The sequence below is a fragment of the Haliotis cracherodii genome, unplaced genomic scaffold, assembly GCF_022045235.1.
Source record: "Haliotis cracherodii isolate W230 unplaced genomic scaffold, xgHalCrac1.p SCAF_15, whole genome shotgun sequence".
Classification (NCBI taxonomy): Eukaryota; Metazoa; Mollusca; class Gastropoda; order Lepetellida; family Haliotidae; genus Haliotis; species Haliotis cracherodii.
The window spans coordinates 31,556,295-31,576,295 of record NW_027266270.1 but is presented as its reverse complement, the minus strand read 5'-3'; the positions used below and the strand labels follow the sequence as shown (position 1 = coordinate 31,576,295).

Below are 20,001 nucleotides of genomic sequence, written 5' to 3'. Positions count from 1 at the left end.
ATCTCGATCCTTGTATCCTCAAATGTACCGATCTCTCGAACCTTGTAACCTCAAACGTACCCCGATCTCTTGAACCCTTATCTCGAACCTTGACACCTCAAATGTACCGATCTCTGAACACCTTATCTCGAACCTTGTAACCTCAATTGTACCGATCTCTTGAACCCCTTATCTTGAACCTTGTTACCTCAAACGTACCGATCTCTTGAACCCATATCTCGAACCTTGTCACCTCGATTGTACTGATCTCTTGAACCCCTTATCTCGAACCTTGTAACCTCGATTGTACCAATCTCTTGAATCCCTAATCTCGAACCTTGTTACCTCAAACGTACCGATCTCTTGACCGAACCTTGTAACCTCGAATGTAACCTATTCTCCTGTCACCACATACATACACATACATCTGCCCACTTATCTCTAAATCCAGATAAAAATTAATCTCACCTTTGACTAAGTCCCAACTTTGACTTTACTATTAGAATTTTGTACCTCGAAGTTGGCATGTGCAACATTATCATTCTTGAGAAGCACAAGTATAGCTCCTCACACATCTAACATCGCTGTAAAAGTACAGTGCAATTTAAACCAATTGTTCAACCAATCATGTACTTAGCTTTTAATCCAATTGTAATCACTGGTGATTGTAATCATATTGACGCAGTGTTCCTGCTGGCTTTTGAAAGTGCCAGTCCTTGTGGACTGGCAACTCTCAAAATTACCAGTCCCCCTAATTTTTATCAGTCCCAATTGGCCCAGTCAACAAATAAAAAAAACATATGAAAATTATTTGGTTTTAATTCTTTCAACATAATGTTCAGTGCAAAGATGTCATCTCTGAAGTAACTTAGTTAGATCTATACGTCATTCACACAAACTTCAGTCACAATTTTCTCTCTCGTTTTTCATATTTTGAGACGAAGTCGCTACAAATGGCTATTTAACCTAGAAATAGACAAGGGGAAACCCTGATGCGAACAGACAAGCTGACTTTGTTCGAAAAATGTACTTATATGAATATCACTGATGTTTTGTTCAACAACAAAGATTTATAAGTACTTTATTTGCCAGTCCACAGGGACTGGCAATCACATGAATTACCGGTCCAAGCCTAATTGTACCGGTACTAAACTGGTAATTACCGGTAAACGGTAACGCTGTGACACTCCTCACAATATCCAAGCTGTGAATTAACAAACTTGAGGTAAGAGTGGCACTTTCTTTTTGTCAAGTGAACAGACAAAACAGTGATTGCTGCTATGCTGAATAAGGCACATATACACTCTACAAAACTTGTCACAATTGTTGTTAAAAACGGCCGGCAAAATACATTTCAATTTGTCATCACACACATGGGTTGTGTTCTTAATTTCTTGTGTACGCAATCATTTCACTATGTATCTTCAATACAGTTACTTGATCTGTCTGCCCCGGAATCTTCACTGACCGAAGTATCTCGAAGTTACATGTTCCCTGCTAGGTTCAACTGTTCTTTTGACCCGTGAAGATCTGAGTTAGAATAGGTCCTCAGCAACCTATGCTTGTCGTAAAAGGCGACTATGATTGTCGTAAGAGGCGACCAACAGGATCGGGTGGTCAGGCTCGCTGACTTGGATGATGCATGTCATCGCATCCTTATTGCGTGGATCGATGCTCACGATGTCAATCACTGGATTGTCTGGTCCAGACTCGATTATTTACAGACCTCTGTCATATAGCTGGAATAATGCAGAGTGTGGCCATAAACAACAAAGAAAAAACTGTACTTTTACTGCATGATGGGTCTGGCACTGGCAGCACATAAACCTGGCATCCATTCTGTATTTCTGTGCATATTGGTACATGCTGGAAACACTATTTTACATCCGAGAAATCCTAATTTTGAATATTTAAGTTCAACTACATTCAAAAGTAGATCACAGTGCATTCTTTATTAACACAGATACAACTAAATTATTGGAAGAATAATTTCTAGAAAAAACTACCATTTGCATTAACAATATATTACTAGTAACCACAGGATCTACAGACAAATTTTCTTTACACGATTAAGAAAACATTTGTCTCATTCCACATGACTGCACTTAAATTCTCAATCCCCACTTGTAAATGTGACTGACTCTACACTGTCTACCACTCATATACCCACAAGCTGCATGATTCATTTAGCAAGAGGCTTATTGATACAACAGTGTACAAAGCACTAGTGTCTAGACCAGGGGTCCGGAAAATTTAAAAACCCAATCGGACATTTGCATTTAGGCCACGCCCCCCCTTCAAATAGCATATTTTAGTACGACTTTTCACACAGTACAAGTTTACGTATTCATAATATGATGAATTATGAATTGTTTCAATTTAAATTGTTTAATTCACCGGACAATTAATAACAAATAATATCATTTTAGATATACATGGAAAACATACGTTTGTTTCTATTATAATAACGATCTGTTAACATGTGTCTGCTCAAGTGTACGCGTTGTAACATTTGGATCGAGACTATTATCCCATATTTGGTTATCACGTGACCTCACGTGAAAAGGTTTTTCTTTTAAAATAAAGATTTTTTTAAAAACAAGACAGATAATTTAATCACAAATACTAAAATATCGTTGATAGCAATAGTTATTTGAATACTTTTTTCTTCTGTACTTAATTATTGACCATAAAAAAATTTGATATCTATCGAGAAAGCAAAATGGCGGTCAATCAAGATTCAATGTACGACTAGCTACTGAAAACAATAAAATCTGCAAATCCTCATTGTATGTCAACCAAGTGAAAGTCGTTAGCCACAACTTACAAAATGATCGTCCAGACTTTGAGGGTTTGGCAGATCCGCTCGACTGATCTGCATCGGTCGACTGGCTATGGTCACGCTTTCGCTACTTGTCTGAGGTAACGTATCGTAGCATTGTGAGGATAATGAGGTACATCGATGATGCAAGGTATTTATGTACAGTTGTAAACACCTTTCACTCAAATTTACAAGATTAATCAGTGTCAACTCAGTTTATTGCCTATTACAGTGATTGAACGATTGGACTATCATGTAGGTACAATGTATTTACAGCAATCAAAACAAACAAAGCTTGACAGTGTAGTTAATCTTCATTGTGTTGCAACTGCAGACAGAAACTGCTCAGTCCTAACTGTTGATCATGTCCGGTCAAAATTTAAGAATGTCCGGACAATACTTTTTAAAATGTCCGGTAAGCAATATTTTAAACCGGACATTTGAGATTCCCAATCGGACATGTCCGGCGCATATTTTTTATATAGATCCATAAAATAAAATGCTTGACACCTGACATTTTATTAAACAGCCAAGTTCAACGTGTGCCTAAGAAACAGTACATTCCATTTTCACAGAAACTTTGGATGAAGAAAGTATCAGCTTGTTGAGTTCCAAAGCTTCTGAAAAAATCTTAGTTAGGATGCATGAGAAAATTAATTAATAATTAATTAATTAATAAATTTCTCTCCTAGGAAAAGCCTACTGAAGTAACACTATGCCAGTCATCACTATCGGATGTTCACAGGTGTCGTCTTCAAGGCTCTCCCTGCCACGCTTCAACTCTGCTGCTCACCTCTTTCTGGCAATTTGTTTGTTTGTTTGTTTGTTGTGTAACGCCGCACTCATCAATATTCCAGCTACATGATAGCAGTCTGTAAATAATCGTCTGGACCAGACAATCCAGTGTTTGACATCATGAGCATCCAAGTCAGCATGCCTGACCACCCGATCCCATAGTCGCCTCTTACAAGCACAGTCACCTTTTACAGCAAGCAGGGGTTGCTGAAGACCCTTCTACCCTGGATCTTCACGGATCAAGATATTTATGAAAGGGCATTCTTCACTACTGTTGTACTCATATCTTCATGAATGGCTATTGGTGTTACGCTCTTTTTCTGCAAGTTCTTGAACACTGCACATTCCTCAAGATTTCCATGTTCCAAAGGTCACAGACCCCACTTATTGACTTGTAATAATTTTTCTCAATGACTCAAGTTATTTTGGAAATACCTCTATGCCATTACATAATGTCCACAACAAAAGATTCACAATAAAAAGTTCTTTCTACGTGAGGTTCAGAAGTTATCAATCAACCTTTGTATTACTCAACAGTAGCTTGACTAGGAGTGAGTGAGTATGGTTTTACACCACTTTTAGCGGCGGGGGACACCAGAAATGGGCTTCACACATTGTACCCATGTCGAGAATCGAACCCGGGTCTTCGATGTGACAAGCGAAAGTTTTAACTGCTAGGCTACCCGACAGCCCCTTGATAAGGAGCGAGTGAGTTGAGTTTAACTTAATTTTTAATAATACTCCAGTTAGATCACAGCATGACCAATTAATGTGTGAGGAAACCCCAAAGTGATGCATGTCTCAGTAACCCACCAGCACAGGCATGGTGCTGACAAACCTAGAATCAATATTGGGGATTCTAACCCACAATCATAGGGTTCTGAACAGCGAACTGCGGCGCCCTTTTACAACTGGGACACCTGTGCTCAACATTAACTTGACAAGGAAGACTGAGACAAAGCTCATCTGAACACATACCAACACAAAGATATTGACCCAGGCTTCTGCACATGTTTAAACATTCCCACATAGGAATAAAAAAGCCCAGTCACAATCTTGACTTGTACTTTACTGATAACATGACCAATACCCATGACAAAGCGAAAAGGCTTTAATATTAATTTAACATTATTTCTTTTGAATGGAAGACAAGAATACTTGCTAATGTTGATAAGATGTTACCATGGTAACCAGATCACAAGAAACTGAAATGTATTGATGGATATATTGGGTATCATTGAGTCAAACATCACAATGCATTCAGAGTCTCATAATCACAACAATTACCATGATTGGCGCTGAATCTAATTAAGTAAGTTAAGCATAACATAAAAAAATGAAATAAAAAAAAGAGTGAGTGAGTGAGTATGATTTTACGCTGCTTTTAGCAATATTCCAGCAATATCACGGGGGGGGGGGGGGGGGGGGGCACCAGAAATGGGCTTCACACATTGTACCCATGTCAGGAATTGAACCCGGGTCTTTGGCGTGATGAGCTAACGCTTTAACCACTAGGCTACCTGACCGTCACGAAATGAAAAAAAGAAGAAAATGAACGAATGATGACAGTTGTTTTATGCTGCAATACATTGTAAGTCTGTTCGTTCCTTAACCCCGAACTTATCAATATACCAGTGAGGATATGGAGGGAACATGTAAATAATCATGCAAGGACCAGACAAACCAGTGATTGACATTATGAGCAACATCCATGGCAACTGCGATCCGATGACACGCCGTCAACCAAGTCACCAAGTCTGACCACCTGGTCCAATGAATCACACAACTACCATGGGGTGGTTGGGATCTATTCTAACCCTGAATCCCCACATGGATACCACTTAAGTAACAAACCCCACCATTAACCATGTTAACACTGTGCCTGGGTCGGAGTGGGTACAGCAAGTTCTCTCTGTCCAGAAACTTCAGCTAACAGCAAACCCTATACCCTGATACCATGATACATCAACAAAACAAGGATTCCAAAAGACAGGTTCGGGAGTGACTGAGTTGGGTTTTATGTCGCTTTGGACATTTATTCTTCAGCAACCCATGCTTGCCGTTAAAGGCAACTATGCTTGTCGCAAGAGGCAACTAGGATTGGGTGGACATGCTCATGCCTGTTGAGGCTGATGTATGTCATCGTATCCCAACTGCATACATTGATGCTCATAATGTCTATCGCTGGATTGACTGGTCCATTTACCGTGTTTACAGACTGACATCATATAGGTGGAATATTGGTGAGTGCAGCATTAAACAAAACTAAAACACAGGGTGTCAGCCTCATAGACAGGAAAGCCCCGAGTGATGCAGGTCTGATGCATTTCCAACTCTGGTGAAACAGGTTTGGACAGGAGAATGACCAACATATGCTGGTAGTCACTCCGAAATAGAGTTAAGAATGAGGTTAACATATACCATACTGCTAGTCACCCCGAAATAGAGTTAAGAATGAGGTTAACATATACCATAGTCATCCCGAAATAGAGTTAAGAATGAGGTTAACATATACCATACTGCTAGTCACCCCGAAATAGAGTTAAGAACAAGGTTACCCCGAAATGGAGTTAAGTTATACTGGTAGTCCCCCCCCCCCCCCCCCCCCCCGAAACAGTGTTAAGAACAAGGTTAACATATACAGGTATTCCCCCCGAAATAGCGTTAAGAATAAGGTTAACATATACTGGTCGTCATCCCGAAATAGTGTTAAGAATAAGGTTAACATATACTGGTCGTCATCCCGAAATAGTGTTAAGAATAAGGTTAACATATACTGGTCGTCATCCCGAAATAGTGTTAAGAATAAGGTTAACATATACAGGTAGTCACCCAGAAATAGTGTTAAGAATAAGGTTAACATATACTGGTCGTCATCCCGAAATAGAGTTAAGAATAAGGTTAAACACATACAGGTAATCTCCCCGAAATAGAGTTAAGAATAAGGATAAACATAATTCCATAAACATGATAGAAGGAGTCCTGGAGTATGAACATGGTGAAGGAACTCGCACATCTCATAATGACAGCTGAAAAGGATGATGAGTATCGGCTGCTTCAGCTAAGAAGAGGACAGGAGTGGAAAGGGAGTAAAATGTTTCTCATTACATAAATGCTATGGGGAGACTGAGACTGCCAATCAGTTGTTAACAAGGTACAATTACCCACCCCAAGCCCCGGGTCCTCAATACACCCCTGTGGGATTCAAGGTTAGAATAGCTTCTCAGTAATCAATCCTTGCTACAAGCATGACAAGAGGTGATTATATTTGATCGGATGGTCAGACTCAAAGGCTTGGTAATTGTAACCCTGACAGCATGAGGTGTTGTTGTTCATGATATCAATCACTGGTTTGTCTGGGCCAGATGTCACTGTTTACAGGATGCCTGAATAAAGCAGGTATTTACAGCTATATTATAGTTGCCAGGAAACCAGTCTGTAACCTTAGCCACAGTAGTCATGGTATTCTTTAGCTTGAGTCCAGGAAAACCTATTTCAGTATGGTGAGAAATGGTAAGTAGGGGTAAGTATGGTCAGCTAGGGTGAGTATGGTAAGCAAGGGTGAGCAATGGTAAGCAGAAGTAAGTATGGTAAGCAATGGTCAGTATGGTAAGCAAGGGTAAGTATGGTCAGCAAGGGTAAGTATGGTCAGCAAGGGTAAGTATGGTTAGCAAGGGTGAGTATGGTGAGCAAGGGTAAGTATGGTAAGCAAGGGTGAGTATGGTCAGCAAGGGTAAGTATGGTAAGCAAGGGTGAGTATGGTCAGCAATGGTAAGTATGGTAAGCAAGGGTGAGTGTGGTAAGCAAGGGTAAGTATGGTCAGCAAGGGTGAGCAATGGTAAGCAGGGGTAAGTATGGTAAGCAATGGTAAGTATGTTAAGCAAGGGTGAGTATGGTCAGCAATGGTAAGTGTGGTAAGCAAGGGTCGGTGTGGTAAGCAAGGGTAAGTATGGTCAGCAAGGGTAAGTATGGTAAGCAAGGGTCAGTATGGTAAGCAAGGGTGAGTAGGGTAAGCAAGGGTGAGCAATCGTAAGCAGGGGTAAGTATGGTAAGCAATGGTAAGTATGGTAAGCAAGACAAGCCAGGGGCACAACACAAGATGACCTGACACCATTAGGTGTCAGACAAGCCGGGGGCACAACACAAGCTGACCTGCACCATTAGGTGGTAGACAAGCCAGGGGCACAACACAAGCTGACCTGATACCATTAGGTGGTAGACAAGCCACTGGCACAACGCCAGCTGACCTGATACCATTAGGTGGTAGACAAGCCAGGGGCACAACACAAGATGACCTGACACCATTAGGTGGTAGACAAGCCAGGGGCACAACACAAGCTGACCTGACACCATTAGGTGGTAGACAAGCCACGGGCACAACACAAGCTGACCTGATACCATTAGGTGGTAGACAAGCCATGGGCACAACACAAACTGACCTGCGCCATTAGGTGGTAGACAAGCCAGGGGCACAACAAAGCTGACCTGATACCATTAGGTGGTAGACAAGTCACAGGCACAACACAAGCTGACCTGATACCATTAGGTGGTAGACAAGCCACGGGCACAACGCCAGCTGACCTGATACCATTAGGTGGTAGACAAGCCACGGGCACAACACAAGCTGACCTGACACCATTAGGTGGTAGACAAGCCAGGGGCACAACACAAGCTGACCTGATACCATTAGGTGGTAGACAAGCCAGGGGCACAACACAAGCTGACCTGACACCATTAGGTGATAGACAAGCCAGGGGCACAACACAAGCTGACCTGATACCATTAGGTGGCAGACAAGCGAAGGGGTATCAGACATATAGGGTTGGTGACATTGCAAGAAAAGGAGGGTCATGTTTCTTTCAAGTATCAATGACCATGTCTCCTGACCTAAAGCAATTTGAAGCACCCATGATCCAGATAGTCCTGTGGTTGGATGACTTTTGGATTGGGTGGGTGATTATAAGGCCAAAGGATTTCATGCTAGAGGTGTTGTATCTCCACCTGGCATTATGCTCACTCACTGACAATCCAGATTTGACTCAAACTCAGGGTTTGAAAAATACCATTGCCCGACGCCCGTGCCAGGTAAGGTTTAGATGTCGGGCGAGTAATATACATTTCCTAGCATGCCCGAGGACAAGTAGAGCATACAAAATGAACTGGGTCAAGTTTCAAGAGAATGTAATCATGTCAAGATATTTCATTAGCTAATATCGTGTTATTTTAGTTGCAGCTTTTCCCATATATATTTAAAATAATAATAGCACTTTGGAACAGCTGATTGCTATTGCCGGATATATTTTTCTTACATTTGAAACAATCTGACCTGTCACAGTTCAGACTCCCTGCAAACTTGCGAAAACATTATGTTGATATATAATAGCAACTTCAACAAATATGACTTTTAATGAGTCATAATATGGAATTTGTGATATATGTATCCATTCTCTCAACTATGTTCATTTCAAGCCTCAATATTGGTAATCTGACCAAGGTTGCAGCAAACAATGATGAGTCTCTTCGCGAAAAATAATGTAAACAATATTCATGATATTGATTGGAATTTTGAATCAATTTAAGAAAATAGATTACAAACATAAGTCCATACATACAATTATCACTTTTTATAACCAGATAGTATAATAAGAGGATAAAAGTGCATAACTTGTCATTACGGATTCGTTGACCAGTTTGTACTTGGGCAAAAACAAAAAAACTGAATGTGGTGTGTTTTGGGAGCAAAAAATGTGCACTATACTTATCAAAATATGGTACATGTTATGAAAGGAGCCATTGATTTTATTCTTTTAATAATACATGATCTTCCACCAGTAACTGTCAAATAGGAGGTGGGCGTGACCAAAATACAAATGTCCGATCGGCCAAACAAAATTCCCTATCCCTGCTTACAACTTACAAAAAGACAAATACTGATGATACTAATTAACATAGCCATGTAAATAGGAAAAGCAAACGAATCCAATAACCAGAATAGCTTCGATCCCGTCAAGGATAACTGATATTATAATAGTAGCAGTCATATCACATATATATTGTATATTGCAATAATTATGATATCAATGCTAACAGGTTGCAATATTGCCAATGTGGCCACGTTATTGAAATGTTTGCATAATATTATTGGAACATATTAATTACAGTATTGCAACATTACCACAATAATCATGATAATAGTGTAGAGCTTCAGGCTGCTTCAAAAGTTACCTATTATTTTGTGAAATAAATGGTCCTTGTTTCCAGGGCTGGGACGAAAAGTCATAATATGATACACATCAAGAAATCATTATCCAAATACATCTCTAGATGTAAAAGATCAACAATTTTTACGCTGTGCTAGGCCCATTGCCATGTTTCGTGTGTTGTTTAATGATGTGCTAGGCCCATTGCCATGTTTCGTGTGTTGTTTGATGCTGTGCTAGGCCCATTGCCATGTTTCGTGTGTTGTTTAATGATGTGCTAGGCCCATTGCCACGTTTCGTGTGTTGTTTTATGCTGTGCTAGGCCCATTGCCATGTTTCATGTGTTGTTTAATGCTGTGCTAGGCCCACTGCCACGTTTTGTGTGTTGTTTTATGCTGTGCTAGGCCCATTGCCATGTTTCCTGTGTTGTTTTAAGCTGTGCTAGGCCCATTGCCACGTTTCGTGTGTTGTTTTATGCTGTGCTAGGCCCATTGCCATGTTTCCTGTGTTGTTTTATGCTGTGCTAGGCCCATTGCCATGTTTCCTGTGTTGTTTAATGTTGTGCTAGGCCCATTGCCATGTTTCGTGTTGTTTTATGCTGTGCTAGGCCCATTGCCACGTTTCGTGTGTTGTTTTATGCTGTGCTAGGCCCATTGCCATGTTTCCTGTGTTGTTTTATGCTGTGCTAGGCCCATTGCCATGTTTCGTGTTGTTTTAAGCTGTGCTAGGCCCATTGCCATGTTTCGTGTTGTTTTAAGCTGTGCTAGGCCCATTGCCATGTTTCATGTGTTGTTTTATGCTGTGCTAGGCCCATTGCCATGTTTCGTGTTGTTTTATGCTGTGCTAGGCCCATTGCCATGTTTCGTGTTGTTTTATGCTGTGCTAGGCCCATTGCCATGTTTCGTGTTGTTTTAAGCTGTGCTAGGCCCATTGCCATGTTTCGTGTGTTGTTTTATGCTGTGCTAGGCCCATTGCCATGTTTCATGTGTTGTTTTAAGCTGTGCTAGGCCCATTGCCATGTTTCGTGTTGTTTTAAGCTGTGCTAGGCCCATTGCCATGTTTCGTGTGTTGTTTTATGCTGTGCTAGGCACATTGCCATGTTTCGTGTGTTGTTTTATGCTGTGCTAGGCCCATTGCCATGTTTCGTGTGTTGTTTTATGCTGTGCTAGGCCCATTGCATGTTTCGTGTTGTTTTAAGCTGTGCTAGGCCCATTGCCATGTTTCATGTGTTGTTTTATGCTGTGCTAGGCCCATTGCCATGTTTCATGTGTTGTTTTATGCTGTGCTAGGCCCATTGCCATGTTTCGTGTGTTCTTTTATGCTGTGCTAGGCCCATTGCCATGTTTCGTGTTGTTTTAAGCTGTGCTAGGCCCATTGCATGTTTCGTGTTGTTTTAAGCTGTGCTAGGCCCATTGCCATGTTTCGTGTGTTGTTTTATGCTGTGCTAGGCCCATTGCCATGTTTCGTGTTGTTTTAAGCTGTGCTAGGCCCATTGCCATGTTTCGTGTGTTGTTTTATGCTATGCTAGGCCCATTGCCATGTTTCGTGTTGTTTTATGCTATGCTAGGCCCATTGCCATGTTTCGTGTTGTTTTAAGCTGTGCTAGGCCCATTGCCATGTTTCGTGTGTTGTTTTATGCTGTGCTAGGCCCATTGCCATGTTTCGTGTTGTTTTAAGCTGTGCTAGGCCCATTGCCATGTTTCGTGTGTTGTTTTATGCTGTGCTAGGCACATTGCCATGTTTCGTGTGTTGTTTTATGCTGTGCTAGGCCCATTGCCATGTTTCGTGTGTTGTTTTATGCTGTGCTAGGCCCATTGCATGTTTCGTGTTGTTTTAAGCTGTGCTAGGCCCATTGCCATGTTTCATGTGTTGTTTTATGCTGTGCTAGGCCCATTGCCATGTTTCATGTGTTGTTTTATGCTGTGCTAGGCCCATTGCCATGTTTCGTGTGTTCTTTTATGCTGTGCTAGGCCCATTGCCATGTTTCGTGTTGTTTTAAGCTGTGCTAGGCCCATTGCATGTTTCGTGATGTTTTAAGCTGTGCTAGGCCCATTGCCATGTTTCGTGTGTTGTTTTATGCTGTGCTAGGCCCATTGCCATGTTTCGTGTTGTTTTAAGCTGTGCTAGGCCCATTGCCATGTTTCGTGTGTTGTTTTATGCTATGCTAGGCCCATTGCCATGTTTCGTGTTGTTTTATGCTGTGCTAGGCCCATTGCCACGTTTCGTGTGTTGTTTTATGCTGTGCTAGGCCCATTGCCATGTTTCATTTGTTGTTTTATGCTGTGCTAGGCCCATTGCCATGTTTCGTGTTGTTTTAAGCTGTGCTAGGCCCATTGCCATGTTTCGTGTTGTTTTAAGCTGTGCTAGGCCCATTGCCATGTTTCATGTGTTGTTTTATGCTGTGCTAGGCCCATTGCCATGTTTCGTGTTGTTTTATGCTGTGCTAGGCCCATTGCCATGTTTCGTGTTGTTTTATGCTGTGCTAGGCCCATTGCCATGTTTCGTGTTGTTTTAAGCTGTGCTAGGCCCATTGCCATGTTTCGTGTGTTGTTTTATGCTGTGCTAGGCCCATTGCCATGTTTCATGTGTTGTTTTAAGCTGTGCTAGGCCCATTGCCATGTTTCGTGTTGTTTTAAGCTGTGCTAGGCCCATTGCCATGTTTCGTGTGTTGTTTTATGCTGTGCTAGGCCCATTGCCATGTTTCGTGTGTTGTTTTATGCTGTGCTAGGCCCATTGCCATGTTTCGTGTGTTGTTTTATGCTGTGCTAGGCCCATTGCATGTTTCGTGTTGTTTTAAGCTGTGCTAGGCCCATTGCCATGTTTCATGTGTTGTTTTATGCTGTGCTAGGCCCATTGCCATGTTTCATGTGTTGTTTTATGCTGTGCTAGGCCCATTGCCATGTTTCGTGTGTTCTTTTATGCTGTGCTAGGCCCATTGCCATGTTTCGTGTTGTTTTAAGCTGTGCTAGGCCCATTGCATGTTTCGTGTTGTTTTAAGCTGTGCTAGGCCCATTGCCATGTTTCGTGTGTTGTTTTATGCTGTGCTAGGCCCATTGCCATGTTTCGTGTTGTTTTAAGCTGTGCTAGGCCCATTGCCATGTTTCGTGTGTTGTTTTATGCTATGCTAGGCCCATTGCCATGTTTCGTGTTGTTTTATGCTATGCTAGGCCCATTGCCATGTTTCATGTGTTGTTTTATGCTGTGCTAGGCCCATTGCCATGTTTCATTTGTTGTTTTATGCTGTGCTAGGCCCATTGCCATGTTTCATGTGTTGTTTGATGCTGCACTGCAATCGAGTTTGGGCCCGAAATCCAGTGGCTGATAGTATTACCAGTAACAACAATAAAAGTCGTCTTGGATTGTGATGAAGCTTGCTTCGTAACATTGCACTCTGCTCACTTCCGTGTAAAATCTCACAAAAAAAGCATGTTGATGTCAGAAACCATGTGCCCATGCAGGTGATAATTCTTGTTTCATTTTTGAAGAGATGCTACAGACAGAAGACTGATTGTGTAAGTCAATTAACGCTTAAGGTCCGAGTTCATGATCACTGCATACCGCTGTGGGGGGACTCCTAGGTGCCAAAGTACAAAACAGCTTCGCGCTACGACTGTCGTAAGCCTAAGTTAAATTATGGGAGTTACGATCACCTTAGCACTCAGTGAGTGAGTGAGTATGGTTTTACCATGTTTACACCGCTTTTAGCAATATTCCAGCAATATCACGGAGGGGTACACCAGAAATGAGCTTCAGACATTGTACCCATGTTGGGAATCGAACCCTGGTCTTCGGCGTGACGAGCGAACACTTTAACCACCAGGCTACCCGACCGCCCCATTAGCACTAAGATTGCTTTGTACAACAGCACCCTGGCCTGGGAAGATCCTCAGTACCCCACACTTGGCTTAAGAGTGAAATAAAACAGGGGTCGAAAGGTCAGCTTCAAGACCAAGTCACTAGGTCTGACCACCAGACCCACTAAGTTGCCCCCACACACCAAGCAGTGGTTGCTATGATGAGCAATGATACATGTCGGCGGGCACAATGACATGCACACAACCAAGTCACTAGGTCTGACCACCCGACCCACTAAGTTGCCCCCACACACCAAGCAGTGGTTGCTATGATGAGCAATGATACATGTCGGCGGGCACAATGACATGCACACAACCAAGTCACTAGGTCTGACCACCCGACCCACTAAGCTGCCCCCACACACCAAGCAGTGGTTGCTATGATGAGCAATGATACATGTCGGTGGGCACAATGACATGCACACAACCAAGTCACTAGGTCTGACCACCCGACCCACTAAGTTGCCCCCACACACCAAGCAGTGGTTACTATGATGAGCAATGATACATGTCGGTGGGCACAATGACATGCACACAACCAAGTCTCTAGGTCTGACCACCCGACCCACTAAGCTGCCCCCACACACCAAGCAGTGGTTGCAATGATGAGCAATGATACATGTCGGCGGGCACAATGACATGCACACAACCAAGTCACTAGGTCTGACCACCCGACCCACTAAGCTGCCCCCACACACCAAGGAGTGGTTGCTATGATGAGCAATGATACATGTCGGTGGGCACAATGACATGCACACAACCAAGTCACTAGGTCTGACCACCTGACCCACTAAGTTGCCCCCTCCCCAAACCAAAAAACAAAACAAAATAGGTTGTTGGAAACCTTTTCTAACCTGGCAACCCCACAATATCATATTTGGTTAATTTCACCAATATTTTAAGACAATTACATATAGTTCACCAGTAGCACTTGTGGTCAGATTACATTTAAGTGAGGGAGTGAATGAGTTGGGATTAACGCCACCTTTAACAGTATTCCAGTTATATAGCAGCTAGTCAGCTTAATGTGGGAGGAAAGCCTGAAGTGATGCAGGTCTCGGACGTTTACCACTTCGGTGAAACCCAAGAGCACGGGTATGGTGCTGACAAACCTAGAAACATAATCAGGGCGAACCGAGATTCGAACCCACAATCATAGGTTTCTGACGTGCCCAAGGGACGCAACTCTGCACCGCGAATTGCAGCGCCTTAGATGACTGGGCCTCTGTGCCCCTTACATTTAAGTGAGGGAGTGAGTGAGTAAGTATGGCATTGCTCCGCTTTAACCAATATTCCAAGAATTAAAATGGCAAGGGATAGCAGAAATGGGCTCCGCACATTGTAACAATGGGGGGGCACCAAATCCAGGTCTTCGGGATGACAAGGCAGAGCTTATGAATAAATATGTATACAAGATAAATTTGATGCAGAGGATCAACACGGCGCAAAGAAATTTTGTAGCATACCTACCTATTAATGCAAGTACATATAATGTCTAAAAGCGCACGTCAAATTGTTATTTGCAGGTGGTACCTTCGAAATCAGGAATGAGAATATGGCACATTTCAGTATAAAAAATTATGTTAAACAAAAGTAGAAAACAAACATGTTCCGAAAACAAAATCGATTATGTTTTCACAACAATGACTTCCTGAAGCATATGTTATTTATTTGAAGGAATATGGGTTATTAAGTTGATACAATCATCATGGAAAACATGACACTGTTGACATTGATATATCTACAGTGGTAAAGTTATTCATATTTTTTCAAAATTAATCTTTACATGGTAATAGCTACATTGTTGTAATATCATAATGAAGTAGATCTGTGGAGACATGCAGATATTGTCAAAATTGAAACCCACAAGGTTGTGAGTGTGCTTGTTATTTTTAACCATGAACTATGATTCCCACATAGCGATATGCTATATAGGTCTGTCCCATCCCTCTTGACAGTCAGACCTCAATACACGAAAATGAGTCAACGTTTCCAACATAGATATTTGGTCAATATAGGTCTGTCGCCATGTCTCTCTCGACAGGCAGACATCGCTACAAGAAAATGTGTCAGTGTTTCCATCATAGATATATATGCAATATTGGACTGTCCCCGTCTCTCTCGACAGACAGACATCGCTTCATGAAAATGTGTCAATGTTTCAATCATAGATATATATGCAATACAGGACTGTCCCTGTCTCTCTCGACAGGCAGACATCGCTATATGAAAATGCATCAATGTTTGTCCCTCTCGACAGTCAGACCTCAATACACGAATATGGGTCAACGTTTCCAACATGGATATTTTTGCAATATAGGACTGTCCGCGTCTCTCTCGACAGGCAGACATCGCTACATAAAAATGTGTCAATGTATCCTGCATAGCTATATGGAGTAGGCCTATCCCTGTCTAGTAATTCTACATGCTTCACTGCAGTGAAATGCTGTATGGGGAAATAGGTTGGATAGAGCTAGATTGGTACCCGGCCCTTTTCCGCACTCAGCAATATTCCAGCCATATGAAGGTGGTCTGTAAAGAATCAAGTCTGGACCAGACAATCCAGTGACTGACGTCCAAGCAATCGGGATACGATGACATGCATCAACCATGTCAGCAAGCCTGACCACCCAATCCGGTTAGTCACCTCTTATGACAAGCATAGTCGCCTTGTCTCCTAGCGGCTCCAGACAAGGAGCCCAAGCACTCTAGGGCAGGTAAACCAGTCTAGGACAGAGCGTGTCTCCCTCTTATAATTGTTGCTGAATAACATTAACATGTTTAGTGTAATAATTTACGGTAAGGAGTGTATTGAATAATATTTTCACACTTATTTATGTATTTTATACGTACGCATAAAGTTTCTTGTAAAAGTCTGGTTACATCTTGAAGATCCTGGGTAGAATAGGTCTTCAGCAACCATGCTTGCCGTAAAAGGTGACTAACGGGATTGGGTGGTCAGGCTCGCTGACTTGGTTGAAGCATGCCATCCTATCCCAATTGTGTAGATCGATGCTCATGATGTCAATCACTGGATTGTCTGGTACAGACTTGATTATTTACAGACTGCTGTCATATAGCTGGAATACTGCTGAGTGTGGCGTTAAACAACACACAAACAAAACATCTTTCCAACTATTACTCATCCCAGTGAAACTTTCTCATTCCATAAACAAAATATATAATAAGCCTAATACATTATTATAGGATTAAATTGCGTACTTCAGTTTGGATTTGTTGACTGGTATTTCCGGTGTTACGCGATCGCGGTGATCAGCTGATAATGTTTTCTGAGAAGGGGGAAAACATTGTGTCATTGGAAAACTTGAGTTTATTGAAAATGTTAGTAAATTTTGGGAGCCATACTTAACTGCGCGCTATAACCCAGTTAGCGCTATATTGAAGGGCGCAATAACAAGGGAACACTGTATATGTAACACTGAACATCTGCTGATGTTGCAAGCTGACAATTAACTGTAACACAAGGATTTACAATGTTGTCCCTGTCACCACTGGTTACTGTAACAAGTAGAACAATGTACCTTTACACCAAGTGGACAAAGTATTTCCAAATATACAACTTGTTTGTTTGTTGTTTAATAACGCTGCACCCAGCAGTATTCCATTTATAACATGGCCTATAAATAATTGTGTGGACCAGACAATCTAGTGATTGATACCGTGAGCAACGACCCACTCTGTTGGGATACAATGACATGCAACTCATTGAATCTGATCACCTGATCCATTTGGTCGCATAGGTGGCTGGGTGTGTGACCTTCCCCTTAATCCCCAACAGATATATATATGTGATATATTGATCTGTACCATGTATGGTATTCAGTTATCCATACTCCACAACATGCAGAGTGGACAATGGATAACTGAATACCATGCATGATACAGATCAATACATCACTCATATCATCGGATATATTGTGTATGCCACCATATGTAGGCCAGTCATATACAACATACACAATTTTTCTTAATCTGTGTCAAAATTATTTTAATAATCATCAACACTATCAAATATGATTCACATATTTCTGAGATGTTGTTCCAACCATATAAACATTCAGTATCCATGTTGTAGGGTATGAGACTGTAGATAGGTGACTATCATGTTCATAATCAAATCCGATTGTTTGCATGTGATACAGTGTCATATTTGTCTTTTCGCACAGTCATTCTGAAGATCAGACGAAATGGGTGTGCCCTCGACCACTTTGACAGCGCCTCTTCGTATCAGTATACTGTAGGATCACTTCCTTAATTTGTCAACAATGTCAACACCGAGAAACTTGAGACCCAACACTAAACAATCACTCTTCCTGCTCACGTGCCTTTAATTGAAAATTCAAGAATCAAGTTATTAAAATCTAAAGCAATACAACACAAACTCCAATCATTGAGACATTTTCTTTTCGCGAGTGCGTAGTCAGTCCTTCATTCCCGAGAAGTCGTGACTCGACTCGGGGAATAGCTCGCGATAATGAAAACACACACACAACACTCAATATAATTGGCCATTTTCGAGCGTTTCAAACGTGGCTGGTCAAAAATATACGTACCTTCAGAATTAATAACAATCGGGGTACTTTCTGCTTCTGTCATACTTCCAGGCGAGGTTTATTAAGGGACCTATTCCGACTCAATGTCGGAATATTGGCCTGGTTCTCTCGACATGGCTGCCTTCTTACAGGAAGTCGGCGGTCACATGACCATCTTCGTGAGCCACCGACAAACTTCGTGTATTTCCCAGTCCATTGAAAAACACGATCATTAAGAGATCAGATTTATTAGGTGTCATCTTGTAAATATTTCACGATAAGTAAAGTTGTTTTGGTCCATGAACAATTCATGTTATACATAGAATGATCTGCAATGTATGTTTTTACTTAGCATGAGTAATTCACGCATGCTTAGGAAATACCTCAAAGTACGCAATTTCTACTTATATTGCGGACTTGTTACTCTTCTGAGCGATCGTAAGAAGGTACTAGTTCCAGAAATTTCAAAGGGTGCGGTCCCAAATTAAATGAGATGTATAAATAGTTTTGTAAATAGTTTTGGATGAAAAAATGTTAAAAATAGCTAACAACTCATTCTTCCTGACATTATACAACTTAGTGTATCCTTCAGAAAATATAAATACAGTATTTGTTTTTTTTAGAATTATGCTATTTTTAACAAATCGTCCGTCAGTTTCAAGTTTTGTGTGGGAGAAGATGACAAGAAATTCCCAGTAATACATTAGTATGAGTTATAAATAGAAACTTGATGAATACAGATTATGATATTTTTTTATACTAAACATGTCATCTTATATACTAGTATTTGGTAAACTAAATGGATCGGCAGGTCATAGTATTCCATTAGCGTAGATCGGTGCTCATGATGTCAGTCACTGGATTGTCCCGTTCACCATTCGATTATTTAAAGACTGACGAGACATAGCTGGGAAATTGCTGAGTGCGGCGTTAAACACCAAACAAACATCTCTCGTGGGGGGGTGGGGGTGGTGGGGGGGGGGGGGGGGGGGTATCGATGGTGGTATGCGTGTGGGGGTGCTGGTGGTGGTTGGTTGGTTGGAAATGAGGGTTAACGTCGCGTTCAAGATTATGCATCAGGGAAGTAGCATAAAATCACAGCTAGTTTGCTAAGTCATGACAAGAACTCCCCAGTGAGGTCACGGTGAATAGACGGGTCACGTTTCTTTAGATTAACCAAGACATGAATAAATAGTTCATATTTTCACGAGTAGTGCAGGACGGCTAATGTTCCATATATTATGTGTTATGTTATGTTTATACTGATCCTTCTGGCTGAAATGTAGACTAAACGTAGGACCGCCATTATGTCTTGTATCACTCATGTGCGATATCAATTTTACCTTTTCAGATAGATACATATTCAACCACCAATTTGAGAAAAACAGGAGTCGATTTTGTATGGTCAGTTCTATTCATTCCAAACATGATAGTCACCTGGAGTGGTTGCATACCATAGAGATTGTGTATGTTACACTAAAGACTTCGATTCATGCAAGGTCACAGTGCGTGAAGCTCATATATCTAGTGCCACCCGCCGACATATAGCTATGAAACCCTCCTCATCCATTATTAGTGACACGTACACATTAAACCATTAAATGACCTACCATGTGGTATTCTGGGAAGGGGATTACAGAGAACGGTGTCCTGAGATATATTTCTAAGATGAGAGAGAGAGAGAGAGAGAGAGAGAGAGAGAGAGAGAGAGAGAGAGAGATTTCTAAGGTTAGAGAGAGAGAAATTTCTAAGATTATACAGAGATATATTTCTAAGATGAGAGAGAGAGAGATTTCTAA

General features: G+C 41.5%; 1 protein-coding gene across 1 annotated transcript in view; it reads right to left on the bottom strand.

The window, feature by feature from the left end:
• Positions 1–18,352, bottom strand: part of LOC139462516 (uncharacterized) — a 54,262-nt gene extending 35,910 nt beyond the window's left edge. The window contains exon 1 of the mRNA XM_071244290.1: positions 18,224–18,352. Within this exon, the coding sequence (XP_071100391.1) occupies positions 18,224–18,266 (43 nt within the window). The 5' untranslated portion in view covers positions 18,267–18,352. The remainder of the gene's footprint in view (positions 1–18,223) is intronic.
• Between the last annotated feature and the right edge of the window lie 1,649 nt (positions 18,353–20,001).